The sequence below is a fragment of the Camarhynchus parvulus genome, chromosome 25, assembly GCF_901933205.1.
Source record: "Camarhynchus parvulus chromosome 25, STF_HiC, whole genome shotgun sequence".
In the NCBI taxonomy this organism is placed as follows: Eukaryota; Metazoa; Chordata; class Aves; order Passeriformes; family Thraupidae; genus Camarhynchus; species Camarhynchus parvulus.
In genome coordinates this window covers 2,372,486-2,385,499 of record NC_044595.1, presented here as the reverse complement: position 1 = coordinate 2,385,499, position 13,014 = coordinate 2,372,486, and the positions used below count along the sequence as shown (strand labels likewise).

The following is a 13,014-nucleotide window of genomic DNA, read 5'->3' as shown; positions in this document are numbered from 1 at the left end:
TCTTGGTGGGGCTGGGGGTGCAGGTGTAGGGTGCCAGCGTGCAGGGAGGGTGGCGGCAGGGCACGGGCAGGGCACGGGCAGGGCACAGGCAGGGAACGGGCAGGGCACGGGCAGGGCATAGACGGTCTCCATGGTCGGTGCCAGCGTGAGGAATCCCCCTGTCCCGGCTCGGAGCCTTCCCGGTGCCGGTGAATCACGGCCGGGGGTAACTCGGGCCGGGCCGGGGGCGGTGCCGGTGCCGGCCCCTCCCGGGAGGCTGGTCCGTGTTGCTGCTTTTAAAGCCCCGCACGGCCCCGTGCTCGGGCTGCCGGGCAAGTGCGAGGGAGGGCGGCATCGGCAGCAGCGGCACCGGGACCAGCACCGGCGCCGGCACCGGCACCGGGACCGGCACCGGCCCCGCGATGCCGCCGCTGCCCGCCTGGCTCTGCCTGGCCGCGCTGCTCCTGCCGCTGTCCCCGGCAGCCCCGGGCGCTGCCGGTGCCTGCCCCCGGCCCTGCCACTGCCCCGGGGCCGGGATATTGCTCTGCCGGGAGCCCGACACCGTGGACAGCCTGGCCCCGCTGCTGGGAAGCGGCAGCTTCACCGACGTGTGAGTGAGGCCGAGGGTCGGGGGGACGGAGCTCAGACACCGGGTACAGCGACCGGGAGCGATGGGACAGCGCGGTGGGGCTTGTGGGGACACAGCTCGGGGTGGGGGTGACAGAGCTCGGGGAGCAGGCGGAGGAGCTGGGGGTGACGGGGCTGAGCGATGCAGCGATGGGGCTGAAGCAGCGATGGAGTTGGCGGTGACCGAGCTCGGGGGACGGAGCTGATGGGGTTGGGAGCGATGGAGGTGATGGGGCTGGGAGTGACGGATTTTGGGGGGCAGGCAGAGGGGCTGGTGGTTGTGGCTGGGGGCAGCAGAGCTGGTGGGCTGGGCGGTGATGGGGATGGAGGTGATTTGCTCGGGGGCTGGAGCAGGGATGGCTGGATGGGCTGGGGTGGCTGTGGGGAGAGCGCCTGCTCGGTGGGAGGCACTGGGGGCTGCAAAATGGGGTGGGGGGTGCAGCATCCCCCCAGGGAGCAAACGAGGGCCTGGGGGCAGCTCTTCACCCCGTCCTGCGGTGATGCCAACACGCTGAGGGTGCAGCTGGGAGCACCCATACCGTGCTGGGCAGGGCTGCGGGGAGCTGTTTGTCCCCATCCTGTTGGGGCTGTCGCTGTGCCCTGGGGCCGGTGGGTGGGCATGCTGGGGGGACACACCCCAAATTCGCTGCTCTGGGGCATCTGCTCTGCTCCCACTCCTTCCCCTGCTGCAGGATGTGAGGTGGGGAGAGCGGGGCTGGAGCGAGCAGAGACAGGAGGGTGCTGGGGGCACAGGGACACGGGGTGCTGCAGGACACCAAAGTGCCCCAATTGCTGGGGTTTGCCCCCACCCCAGAGCCCTGCCTGTGCCGCATTGCTGGGGCCTGGCTGCGGTGTCTCCGTGCCTCAGTTTCCCCACGTGCTGCGCCACAGGCGCTGCCAGCTCTTTGTTTGCTGGCTCCTGGGGTGGGGTGGCGTGGCTGGTGGTGGGGATGGTGGTCCTTGACAGACCCCCAGCCATCCCACTGCCCCAGCTGCTCTCGTCCCATCCTCATCGGGGTCAGGGGCACCAAAACCCCCTTGGAGTGGATCTGAACCCCAATTAACTGAGCCCTGTGATCTGGGGTTCACAGGAGTGGGGTGGGGCAGGGGAAAACCCTGCAGCTGCTCCCAAAGAGGCTTTTCTTCATCTCCTGCCTGGAGAGAAGGGTGGGGGCACAGTGACAGCCGTGTCCCTGTCACAGAGCACACTCTGGGGTGAGAGACAAGATGGGGACCCAAAGGGGGAGGGGGGCTGAGACCCAGCAAACTTATTCTGTGTGGGCTCCAGGTGCTGGCTGAGCCCTGACCCCGCACAGTTCACACTGAGCAGGGGCTCGGCACCATCGGGATCACCCACTGCCATCCCCCCTTCTTCCCAGCTCATCCCAGGGGAAACTGAGGCACAGTGGGGCGGCACAGCTCCACCTCGTCCCCATCCCCACAGCCTGGGGACTGGGAGAGCTCTCACCTCACGCTTTGGGGCATGAAGGGTCGTGGGCTGCCACCCTGAGCCCCCTCCTTTGCCTTCCAGGGTCATTGAGAACCAGCCGGCGCTCACCACCCTGACCCGAGCTGACACCAGGACACTGCGGGACCTCAGGAACCTGTGAGCACCGCGGGGGTGGGGCCCCTGCACCGGGAAATGAGGGGGGTGGGGGGGGATCCCCAGAGCTCCATCCCACTGCAACGAGTCGCAGGAGATGCTCCCAGAGCAGGGAACCTGAGAGCACCCCGGGGTGAGGTCCCTGCACAGGGAAATGAGAGGAGGGAAGGGCTGGTGGAGTGGGGGATGCCCAGAGCTCCATCCCACTGCCAGGGGATGCTCTCAGAGTGGAGAACCTGTGAGCACCGTGGGGGTGGGGTCCCTGCACAGGGAATTGAGGGGGGTGGAGGGGTCCCCAGAGCTCCATCCCACTGCCAAGAATTGCAGGGGATGCTCTCAGAGTGGAGAACCTGTGAGCACCCCAGGGATGGGGTCCCTGCACAAGGAAATGAGGGGGGTGGAGGGGTCCCCAGAGCTCCATCCCACTGCCAGGAGTTACAGGGGACACTCCCATAGTGGAGAACCTGGGAGCACCCTGGGGTGGGGTCCCTGCACAGGGAAATTAATGGAGTGGAGGGGGGGGTCCCCAGAGCTCCATCCCACAGCCAGGAGTCGCAGGGGACGCTCTCAGAGCAGAGATTCTCACAGGTGCCCACCCTTCCCCTCCTCTCAGCACCATCTCCAGGTCGGGGCTGCAGCACATCTCTGCCGATGCCTTCCAGGACACCCCCCGGCTGAGCCACGTGTGAGTCTCCCCTTCCCCACTCCCCTCCCTCCACCCCGTGCCCCCGTTCGTGCCCCGGGGGGCTGTGCCCGCTGCAGGGTGGCCGGTCCCGTGTCCCCGTGCCCAGGCAGGATCGATGGTGTCCCATCGCCGCCCGCGGGCACATCAGCCCGGCCGGGGGGGCACGGGGGCTCTGCTGCTGAGTGGGAAAGCATCGATCTGGGCAGGAGGGCAGGCAATGCTGCCCCCCCGGGAGCTCTGTGCTGCCCCATTGAGGGTGGGGTCCCCCAAAAACGGGGGGGGACCTTGTTCTGGGGTGCACGGGGTTCGCCCCTGAGGGCCGGTGGCACGCCTGGCACAGCTGGTTTTGCTTGGTCACGGTGTGGCAGCCCCGGGGCTGCCCCGTGCCACCAGAGCCTCTGTTGGATGGGAAGGGGTGGCTGATGGGGGCTGTCCCGACAGGAATCTCTCCTCCAATGCCCTGCAAAGCCTTTCCTGGAAAACCTTCTGGCATCTGCCCCTGCAAGAGCTGTGAGTGATGAGAGAGAGGGGGGGGAGGTGGGTGTGGAGCCTCTCCCACTGGGGATGTGCCCCTCCGGTGACACAGAGGCAGCGCTGGGGATGCAGTGAGAGGGTGAGATGGTGGCTCTCACATCCACGGGCGTGGGGACAGGGACAGGGTGGCACATGGGGTATGTGTGACACAAAGCTCGAGGCTGGGAGTGCCCAGCTGCAGCCTTGGCCGACTCTGCTGGGACACACACGAACGTGTGGGGCCTGGAGTCCTTTTGAGTTCTCTTCCCTGCTCCATCTCAGCATCGTGGTGGGAAATCCCTTCAACTGCTCCTGTGGGCTTCGCTGGCTGCAGCTGTGGCACAACAGCAGCCGGGCCGAGCTGGGCAACCAGTCCCTGCACTGCTGGGAGGGCAGCGTGCCCGTGGCCCTGGGCAACCAGGCTCTCCACGCCTGTGGTACGTGCCTGGCCATGGCTTTGGCCCCTGTCCTGAGCCTGGGCATGCCAGGGACACAGGGACACACGTGGCTCACCCTTCCTGCCCCTGCAGACCCCCCGAGCGTCCGCATCGAGCCCCCCGAGGTGGTGCTGAGCCAAGGGGACAGCGTCAACCTCACCTGCCACATCAGCGCCAGCCCAGCGGCCACCGCCAAGTGGGTGGGACCCGAGGTGGTCCCCGAGGTGGGACCCGAGCTGCTCCCTGTCACCAAGGCAAGCTCAGCCTCCCAGGGGTCTGGCCTCAGCAGCGCTGACCCCCCCAGCATCCTCTCACTGGTGGGGTGGGCACGGGGGGATGCGGGAGCTGGTCAGGCTGGGGGGGTGGCATCTGCTCACCGCTGGTGTTCCCTGCAGCTCTCAGACTGGGAGATCGTCCTGGAGATCAGCAACGTCTCCTCCCAGCTGAACCACAAGGAGCTGGTGTGCCGGGCAGAGAACGCGGCGGGGCTGGCAGAGGACAGCGTGGTGCTGAACGTCACCTGTGAGGAGGCCAGAAGGGGCTGGGCTGGGGGCTGGGCGGGGGTCTGGCTCAGGAACCCACCCAGGCCTGTCTGTCCCAGTTCCCCCCGTGATCCTGCTGCTGGACACAGCCATCCCCCGGCATTTCTGGTGCATCCCCTTCTCCGTGGATGGCAACCCCGTCCCCGACATCAGCTGGCTCTTCAACAGCTCGGTCCTGAGGGAGGGGCCCTACATCCACACCCTCATCATGGAGTACGAGCACAACTCCACCGTCCTCCACGGCTGCCTCCAGCTCAACCGTCCCACCCACGTCAACAACGGCAACTACACCCTGGTGGTGGAGAACGCCCTGGGCTCGGCCTCCCGCAGCGTCCAGGTGCGCTTCATGGACAACCCCTTCAGCTTCAGCCCCGAGGAGCCCATCCCCGGTAGGTGCCAGCTGCCAGGGGCTGCCTGGGCTGTCCCCTGTGTCATGGAGGAGCTGTGTCACACCTGCTGTGCAGGACAGGTTGTACTGGGCTCTGCCTGTCGTCTACATGAGCCCTGGTGTGCCTCAGTTTCCCCCAAGGATGGGAGGGGGAAGGATGGGCTGCTCCCACCTGAGGAATAACGAGTGTTTCTCCTTTCTCTCCCTTTGGGCCGCTCCAGTGTCTCTGTCCCCACTGGGTGAGTGGCCAGGATTGCTGCCCCAGCCCCCCTAAACTGGGCATTCCACCCATCCCGGGGTGTCCAGGTCCTTCCAGGGCCATTTTTGGGGGGATGGGGACCCCACACTCACCCTACACCTTGTCCCTGCCCCAGGCACCAGGAACAGCTCGCTGGAGGGGCCTGTGGAGACAACAGATGAGCACACATTTGGGGTGAGGAGATGCTCTGCAGTGTGGGATGGGGGACCAGGACACCTGCACAAAGAGGGTGGCACAAAACCCTAGAGGACCGAGCGGGATGTGGGTTATATGATGGGGATGAAGGACAGACTCTCAGTGCCTCAGTTTCCCCTGTGGCACCTCCTGGGATTTGTCACCATCTCACAGTTTGTTCCCATCCCGTGGGGTGAGAAAAGGGACCTGGTGGGACCTGGCTGACCTCTGTCCTCGCTGCCAGCAGGTCTCGGTGGCCGTGGCTCTGGCTGTGTTCGCCTGCCTCTCCCTCTCTGTCATGCTCATCCTGCTCAACAAGTGTGGGCGCCGCTCCAAGTTTGGCATTAACCGTGAGTGCCCCCAGCCTGGCGACTCAATACTGGGGCTGTGACACAGGGGCAGCCCCGTTCCCACGTCCCTGTGGCACCTGCCTTGGGTCACAGGTGTGGGAAGAGGGGCTGTGGGTGGGGGGACACCCGTGGAGAGGTGCTGGCTCCCCCGGGAGCGCGGGCAGCAGCTGCTAATTCACTCCTGGAATGGATTCAGCCTCTAAATGGTTTTGATCGGGCTGCCTGGCCCCCGGGGGCTGGACGAGCAGGGGGTTGCTCGGCAGAGCCTGGCACTGGCTGCACAGGCTGGGGGGGAGGAGAGCAGCTGGGGGACCCCCTGATGGCCTTGTCCTTGTCCCCACAAGGCTCAGCCGTGCTGGCCCAAGAGGATGACCTGGCCATGTCCCTGCACTTCATGAACCTGGGCAGCAGCCCCCTTTCCTCGGCTGAGAGCAAGCTGGAGGGGCTCAAGAGCAACTTCATCGAGAACCCCCAGTATTTCTGCAACGCCTGTAAGGCTTGGGCTGGGGACTGCGCTCCCCGAGCACCCCTCAATGCTCACACCCGCGCTGGGGGGCACTGACGGGTGGGGGTCCCCCCAGGCGTGCACCACGTGCAGAGGAGGGACATCGTGCTCAAGTGGGAGCTGGGCGAGGGCGCCTTCGGGAAGGTTTTCTTGGCCGAGTGCTACAACCTCCTCCCAGAGCAGGAGAAGATGCTGGTGGCCGTGAAGGTGAGGAGGGGGCAGGATGAGGGGCTGAGGGGGTCCCTGGGGGCGGTGTCACTGATGCCGTGTCCCCGCAGGCGCTGAAGGAGGTGACGGAAAGCGCCCGCTTGGATTTCCAGCGCGAGGCCGAGCTGCTGACGGTGCTGCAGCACGAGCACATCGTCAAGTTCTACGGCGTGTGCACGGAGGGCGAGCCCCTCATCATGGTCTTCGAGTACATGAAACACGGCGACCTCAACCGCTTCCTCAGGTGGGACGGGGGGGACAGGATCCCCCCATCTGCCTCTCCATCAGAGCAGCCAGCCTGCTCCCTGCTAATGCAGCCCTCCTTGCAATATTGATTAGATTAGCTGTCTGAGAGGCTTAAATAGAGAGAGATTGGCCATCAGCTGGAATAAGCAGAGACTTTTCGATTGCCCCCCCAGGTATTGCTGCTAGACAGGGGGGGCTGCCAGAGGCATCGCTTTAGTGGCCGCGCGAGGAGCTCTGAGACGTGGCTTTTATGATTATTGTTATGGGAGTTGGCATTAATGGTTCTGCCGAGCAGAGCTCCCCCAGCCCCCGGCCACGGCCGCCCCGGCCGGGCTGTCAGCCGCGCTCGGCATCAAAGGCACCGAGGGCTGCGGGCGGGCGGAGCCGCGCTGGCCCCCCGGCCGGGCTCGCACGGCCCAGCTGCACACACGCGGCTGCTTTCACACCCTCCCCGTGTGCCCTGGCACGCCACCTTGCACCCTGACACGCCGCCTTGCACCCCAACCCTACTGCCTTCCACCCTGACGTGCTGCCTTCTGCAGGGCCCCTGAGCGTGCACGGGTGTGTGTGCCCTCCCTGAGTGTGCATGTGTGTGTGCCCTCCCCATGTGTGTGCACGTGTGTGTGCCCTCCCCATGTGTGTGCACATGTGTGCATGCCCTCCCTGTGTGTTTGCACAGGTGTGTGTGCCCTCCTCGCATGTTTTCACAGGTGTGCCCTCCCTGTGTCTGTCCACACATACGTGCCCTCCCATGTGCATGCGCAGGTGTGTGTGCCCTCCCTGTGCATGTGTGCATGCATGTGTGCTCTCCCCTGTGTGTGTGCACAGGTGTGCATGCCCTCCCTGTGTGTGTCCTCCCTGTGTGTGTACAGGTGTGTGTGCCCACATGTGTGCCCTCCCTCTGTGTGTGTGCACAGGTGTGCCCTCCCTGTGTGTCCAGGTGTGTGTGCACACATGTGTGCCCTCCCTCTGTGTGTGTGCACAGGTGTGCATGCTCTCCCTCTGTGTGTGTACAGGTGTGAGTGCCCCACCCCATGTGCGCACACAGGTGTGCACACCCACGCACACCTCTCCCCTGTGAGTGTGTAACTCCCCTGTGCACACACACACGCCATGTGAGCGCCTTTCCCTTCTGTGTTTCCCTTCCGCACACATGTGTGTGTGTGTGTGTGTGTGTGTGCGCTCCCTTCCCTGGCACACCTGGGCACACCTTCCACGCCTCTCCCTTGCGTGCCCACGTGCCAGGGGAGGATGCACACGTGTGTGTGTGTGTGTGTGTGTGTGTGTGTGTGTGTGTGTGTGCTCAGACCCTGCTGGACTCTGCGCCCCACGCCCTTCCCCAGCCACCCTCCCCTGCATTATTTATTGCATTTATTGCAGCCAAGGCGTGGGCGCCTTCCTCCCCCACGTGTGCACACACACACACACATGTGCACACCCCTCTCTGGTGTGTGTGAACACCAGTGCTTGCCCATTCCCGGACACACATGAGCACCTTTCCCTATTTGCCAACCCTTTATTTTTACCCCTTTCCCCCATCCAGGGAGGATCAAATTAGGGTGTCGCTCACGTGGTGAATAATGAATTCTGACTCTGTGATTCAGAGTGCTGAACAAATTGTTTTATTGAGCAATCTATACTAAATTACATACTAAAAAGAAAAAAATATATATATTTCTACATATTTATATATATTTATATTTTAAATATATTTTATATTTTATATATTTATAGATATATTTTTATATATTTATATATATTTTATATATTTTTCCTATATTTTTATATATTTATATATTATATATATTTATTTTTATATCTTTTATATCTATTTTATAATTTTTCTATATATTTTAATATATTTATATATAAATATATATATTTATTTTTATATCTTTTATATCTATTTTATAATTTTTTCTATATATTTTAATATATTTATATATAAATATATATTTATTTTTATGTATTTCTTTACTATACTAAAGAAAAACCCGTGACTGTCTCCAGACAGTCAGACACAACTTTGAGTGATTGGCTAATCACTCAAACCAACTTTCACCCATGTCCAATATCACTTTGGGAAAACAATCTCCGTTACACATTCCACATGTGCAAAAACAGGAGCAGTGAATAGGGATAAGAATTGTTTGTTTTCTCTCCTTCTCCCTGTGTGGTGGTGGAATCACCATCCCTGGATGTGTTTTAAAAAAGCCTGGATGTGGCAATTGGTGCCAGGGTTTAGTTGAGATGTTGGGGCTGGGTTGGACTCGATGATCTTGAAGGTTTCTTCCAACCCAGTGATTCTGTGCTTCTCACTGCCTTCCCAGGAAAAATGGGAAATTTTGGAAAATTGGGAAGTTGTGCTCTCTCCCACCCATCCCACACTCCAAGCAGCTCCTGTGCTCCGCAGGTCCCATGGCCCCGATGCCAAAATCCTGGAGCAGGGCATGGGGCAGCCGAGGGCTCACTGCCTTCCCAGGAAAATTGGGAATTTTTTTGGAAAATTGGGAATTTTGCTCTCTCCCACCCACCCCACACTCCAAGCAGCCCCTGTGCCCCGCAGGTCCCATGGCCCCGATGCCAAGATCCGGGAGCAGGGCTCACTGACTTCCAAGGAAAAATGGGAATTTTTTTGGAAAATTGGCAAGTTGTGCTCTCTCCCACCCACCCCGCGCTCCAAGCAGCTGCTCTGCCCCGCAGGTCCCACGGCCCCGATGCCAAAATCCTGGAGCAGGGCATGGGGCAGCCGAGGGCTCACTGCCTTCCCAGGAAAATTGGGAATTTTTTTGGAAAATTGGGAATTTTGCTCTCTCCCACCCACCCCACACTCCAAGCAGCCCCTGTGCCCCACAGATCCCACGGCCCCGATGCCAAGATCCGGGAGCAGGGCTCACTGACTTCCCAGGAAAAATGGGAATTTTTTGGAAAGTTGGGAAGTTGTGCTCTCTCCCACCCACCCCACACTCCAAGCAGCCCCTCTGCCCCGCAGGTCCCACGGCCCCGATGCCAAGATCCTGGAGCAGGGCGCGGGGCAGGCGCGGGGGCCACTGGCGCTGGGGCACATGCTGCACATCGCCACGCAGATCGCCTCGGGCATGGTGTACCTGGCCTCCCTCCACTTCGTGCACCGGGACCTGGCCACCCGCAACTGCCTGGTGGGGCACGAGCTGGTGGTGAAAATTGGGGATTTCGGCATGTCCCGGGACATCTACAGCACCGACTATTACCGGGTGAGCTGCTCCCTCTTCCTCTCTGCACTGGGTTGGGTTGGGAGGCCACACTCAATTTTCCTCGTGGTTGCTGCCTCCCACCCCTTCTCCTCACATCCATATTTAACCACAGAATGGGTTGGAAAGGATGCTTGGAAGCCATCCAGCTCAACCTGCAGGGATGCTTTCCAAAAGAACAGGTTGCTCGCTCCAAATCCTGACCTTGAGTATCTCCAGGGATGGGGCAGCCCCAGCTTCTCTGGGCATCACCGCCCTCAGAGTAAAAAATTTCTTCCTTACATCAAACCTGGGGGTTAAGGGGTGAGGGAAGGGAAACAGGAGAGTCCCTGCCGTGCTGACAGCCCTGCTGTGGGCAGGTGGGGGGCAGGACCATGCTGCCCATCCGCTGGATGCCTCCTGAGAGCATCCTGTACCGTAAATTCACCACCGAGAGCGACATCTGGAGCTTCGGCGTGGTGCTCTGGGAGATCTTCACCTACGGGAAGCAGCCCTGGTACCAACTCTCCAACACTGAGGTGAGCGAGCAGGGGGCAAGGAGGATGGTAACAGCTCCTGGGGGTACCAGAGTGGGGCAAGGAGGATGGTGACAGCACCCCTGGGGTACCCAGAGTGGGGCAGGGAGGATGGCAACAGCCCCAGAGTAGGGGAAAGAGGATGGTAACAGCCCCTGGGTGTACCAGAGTGGGGCAGGGATGATGGTAACAGCCCCAGAGCGGGGCAAGCAGGAGGGTAACAGCCCCGGAGTGGGGCAGGGATGATGGTAACAGCCCCCCCGGGGGTACCCAGGGCAGGGGGTCCCATCTGCAGCCCTGTTCCCGCAGGCCATCGAGTGCATCACGCAGGGCCGGGAGCTGGAGCGGCCCCGCACGTGCCCCTCCGAGGTCTATGCCATCATGCAGAGCTGCTGGCACAGGGAGCCCCAGCAGCGCCAGCCCATCAAGGAGATCCACAGCCGCCTCCAGGCCCTCGTCAAGGCCCCCCCTGTGTACCTGGACATCCTGGGCTGAGTGGGGACCCCCAGGCACCCTCTGCTCCCTGCTGCTCCCCTGCCTGCCCTGCTGCCCGGGGCACGGCTTTGCCCCTCACAGCGCTGGACTGATGCCCCGAGGAGGGAGAAGCCTGAAATGTTATTTATAGTGCAAAATGCCAGCCCACTCCTGGGGAGGGAGGGCTGGGCTGGGCTGTGGCACCCCTGTTTGGCTCCTTGGCACTCCCACGGTGCCACGATGGAGGCTCTGGGCTGATGTGGGTTGGCTCAGGGGGGAGCAGAGCTGGGAGAGCCCAGCATGGGGAGGAGCTGGGGGGGCTCAGCTCTCCCAGGGGAGTTGGGATTGCCCTGTGCCCGCCTGCTCTGCAGCAAAACCAGTCACTAATAAACTGTGTCTCCCCTGCACTCCCCCTGTGTTCTGCGGGGTGTCAGCTGGGCAGGAGGGATGGGGGCATTTTGGGGTGAAAAAGGGGATTTTCACATCAGGGAAGCTGCCCTGGGCTGGGAGAGAGGAGCTGGAGGGGAGGTGCCGTGCCAGGGATCCTCCCAGGCTGTGGGTCAAGGCTCTCACATGCCCGGGGTGCTGTGTTTGGTACCCAGGGCCCGGGCAGGGAAGGTGCCCCCATCCCCAGCACACACAGGGATGGTTTTGGCTGTGCCATGAGGATAATTTTGGGCAGCATCCAGGGATTCGTGTGCCACACCCCGGCCTGGGCATTCTCCTTGCCAAGGGCTCTGCAGGTGGAGGATGGGACTTTGCAGCACCCATCCCCCCAAAAGGGTGACATCCCCCCTTGGCTGTGTCCTCTCCTCGGAACCAGGGGTTATCACAAGCCCTGTAGCATCCACTCCATCATCCTCCCTCAGGCTCTCCAGCCGCCTTGGTAATGGTTGAGACCTGGATTTGACCATAATGGAGCTGAATTGATTTCATCTGGATAATTAGGCAGCACAGGCAGAGCCCTGGCAGCTCCTTTGTTACCCCCTGCGACCCGAGATAAGCAGGGGGGAAGCGAGGTCGCGGGGGAAACTGAGGCACGGCACGAGGTGCGAGCGGTCAGGGGGTCTGTGGTGGGTGCTGAGGGGTTTGGGGCTGCCATGGCACCTGGCTGTGCCCAGTGGCTGCTGTGGCACAATGAAATGGGAGCTGCCAGCCTGTAATTCATCCCAGGTCAGGCCCCTCTGGCTCTCCTGGATCTTTGCTGAGGGTCCTGCCCTGGGAAATGAGGACCTGGCATGGGCAGCTCCGGCTCTGCTGGAGCTCAGCCCGGCTGGCAGAGCCCCCACCTGCTTCCTTGGGGTCTCTAATCGCTGCCCACGCTGATTTATGGCCTTTTTTCCCCTCTTATCTAATTTGAGGAAGGAACTAGATTACAACCTTGAGCTTCTCCAGCCCCGTGCTGGAGATTGCCGCAGACCAAAGCCCCAAAAGGACCATGCGTGGTGGTGACACCCCCTCTCCAAACAGGGGTGGGCTTCCCTGCCGCTGCGCCTCAGATTCCTTCATGGCGTGGCCGTGCCTCAGTTTCCCCCTCAGAGCGGTCAGGGAAGAGTTAAGGTTCACCCCGCCATCGATTTTATCCCCCCGGCCCCTCCTTCCTGCCGAAGTTTCTCCATTTCAGTGCTCCGGGGGGAGCGGTAATGGACTCTGGCAATGAGGTAATTAACGGCTCCGCTCCCTGGCGAGGCTGCCGCCCCAGCGGCACCGGGGCCTGGCCCTGCTCACCCGGTTTCGGCGGGGCTGGGGCTCCCCGGGCCCGATTCTGCTTCGTTCTGCTCTGCTGGTGATCGCCACTCACATCCCGCCCTGCCTGTGCCACCCTCCCGTGTCCTGGTGCCACCAGCTCTGAGCATGGCAAGGTTGGCTTTGCCCTTTAGAAAGTTCCACTCCATCCCAAAAGCTCCTAAGGGCACCCCAGGTCCGCTCCGAGAGGATCAGTGATGGGTTTGGGGGAGCTGAGGATGCAGCCGGATCCCGGCACTGCGAGCGGTGGGCTCTGCACAGCCCCAACCACACCAAAGTGCACTCGGGGGTCTCCGTCCTCTCCGCCTCTGGGGGTCCCGGGGGGGCTGCAAAGGCATCTCAGCACTGAAGTGCCCCTGGAATGTCCCCGAGCAATATTTCCCCCCCTCGCCCTGGGGACACCTTAAAAAGCATTGGAGGGAGGGGTCACTTCCCCGGCAGATCCTCAGCTCCGGATGTCCCCAGCCCGTCCCGTGTCCAATATCCTCTCCCATTCCAGGGCCCCGCAGCCCCCACGTTCCCCATTCCCACCCC

General features: G+C 61.7%; 1 protein-coding gene across 1 annotated transcript; it reads left to right on the top strand.

Annotated features, from left to right (window-relative positions):
* Positions 1-401: 401 nt before the first annotated feature.
* NTRK1 (neurotrophic receptor tyrosine kinase 1) lies at positions 402-11,108 on the top strand. Its single transcript, XM_030965312.1, has 17 exons — positions 402-589; positions 2,138-2,212; positions 2,823-2,894; positions 3,336-3,404; positions 3,690-3,844; positions 3,938-4,098; positions 4,240-4,366; positions 4,446-4,775; positions 4,996-5,013; positions 5,149-5,207; positions 5,455-5,557; positions 5,902-6,048; positions 6,139-6,269; positions 6,341-6,513; positions 9,508-9,748; positions 10,105-10,263; positions 10,570-11,108. Exons 1-17 carry the CDS (start codon positions 402-404, stop codon positions 10,753-10,755), a joined length of 2,394 nt encoding a protein of 797 aa, XP_030821172.1. The 3' UTR covers positions 10,756-11,108.
* Positions 11,109-13,014: the final 1,906 nt, after the last annotated feature.

Coding starts and splice junctions, on each gene's coding strand:
- NTRK1 (XM_030965312.1), top strand. CDS start 402: ATGCCGCCGCTGCCCGCCTGGCTCTGCCTGGCCGCGCTGCTCCTGCCG. Junction 3,405..3,689: donor CATCTGCCCCTGCAAGAGCT/GTGAGTGATGAG, acceptor GCTCCATCTCAG/CATCGTGGTGGGAAATCCCT. Junction 9,749..10,104: donor ACAGCACCGACTATTACCGG/GTGAGCTGCTCC, acceptor TGCTGTGGGCAG/GTGGGGGGCAGGACCATGCT.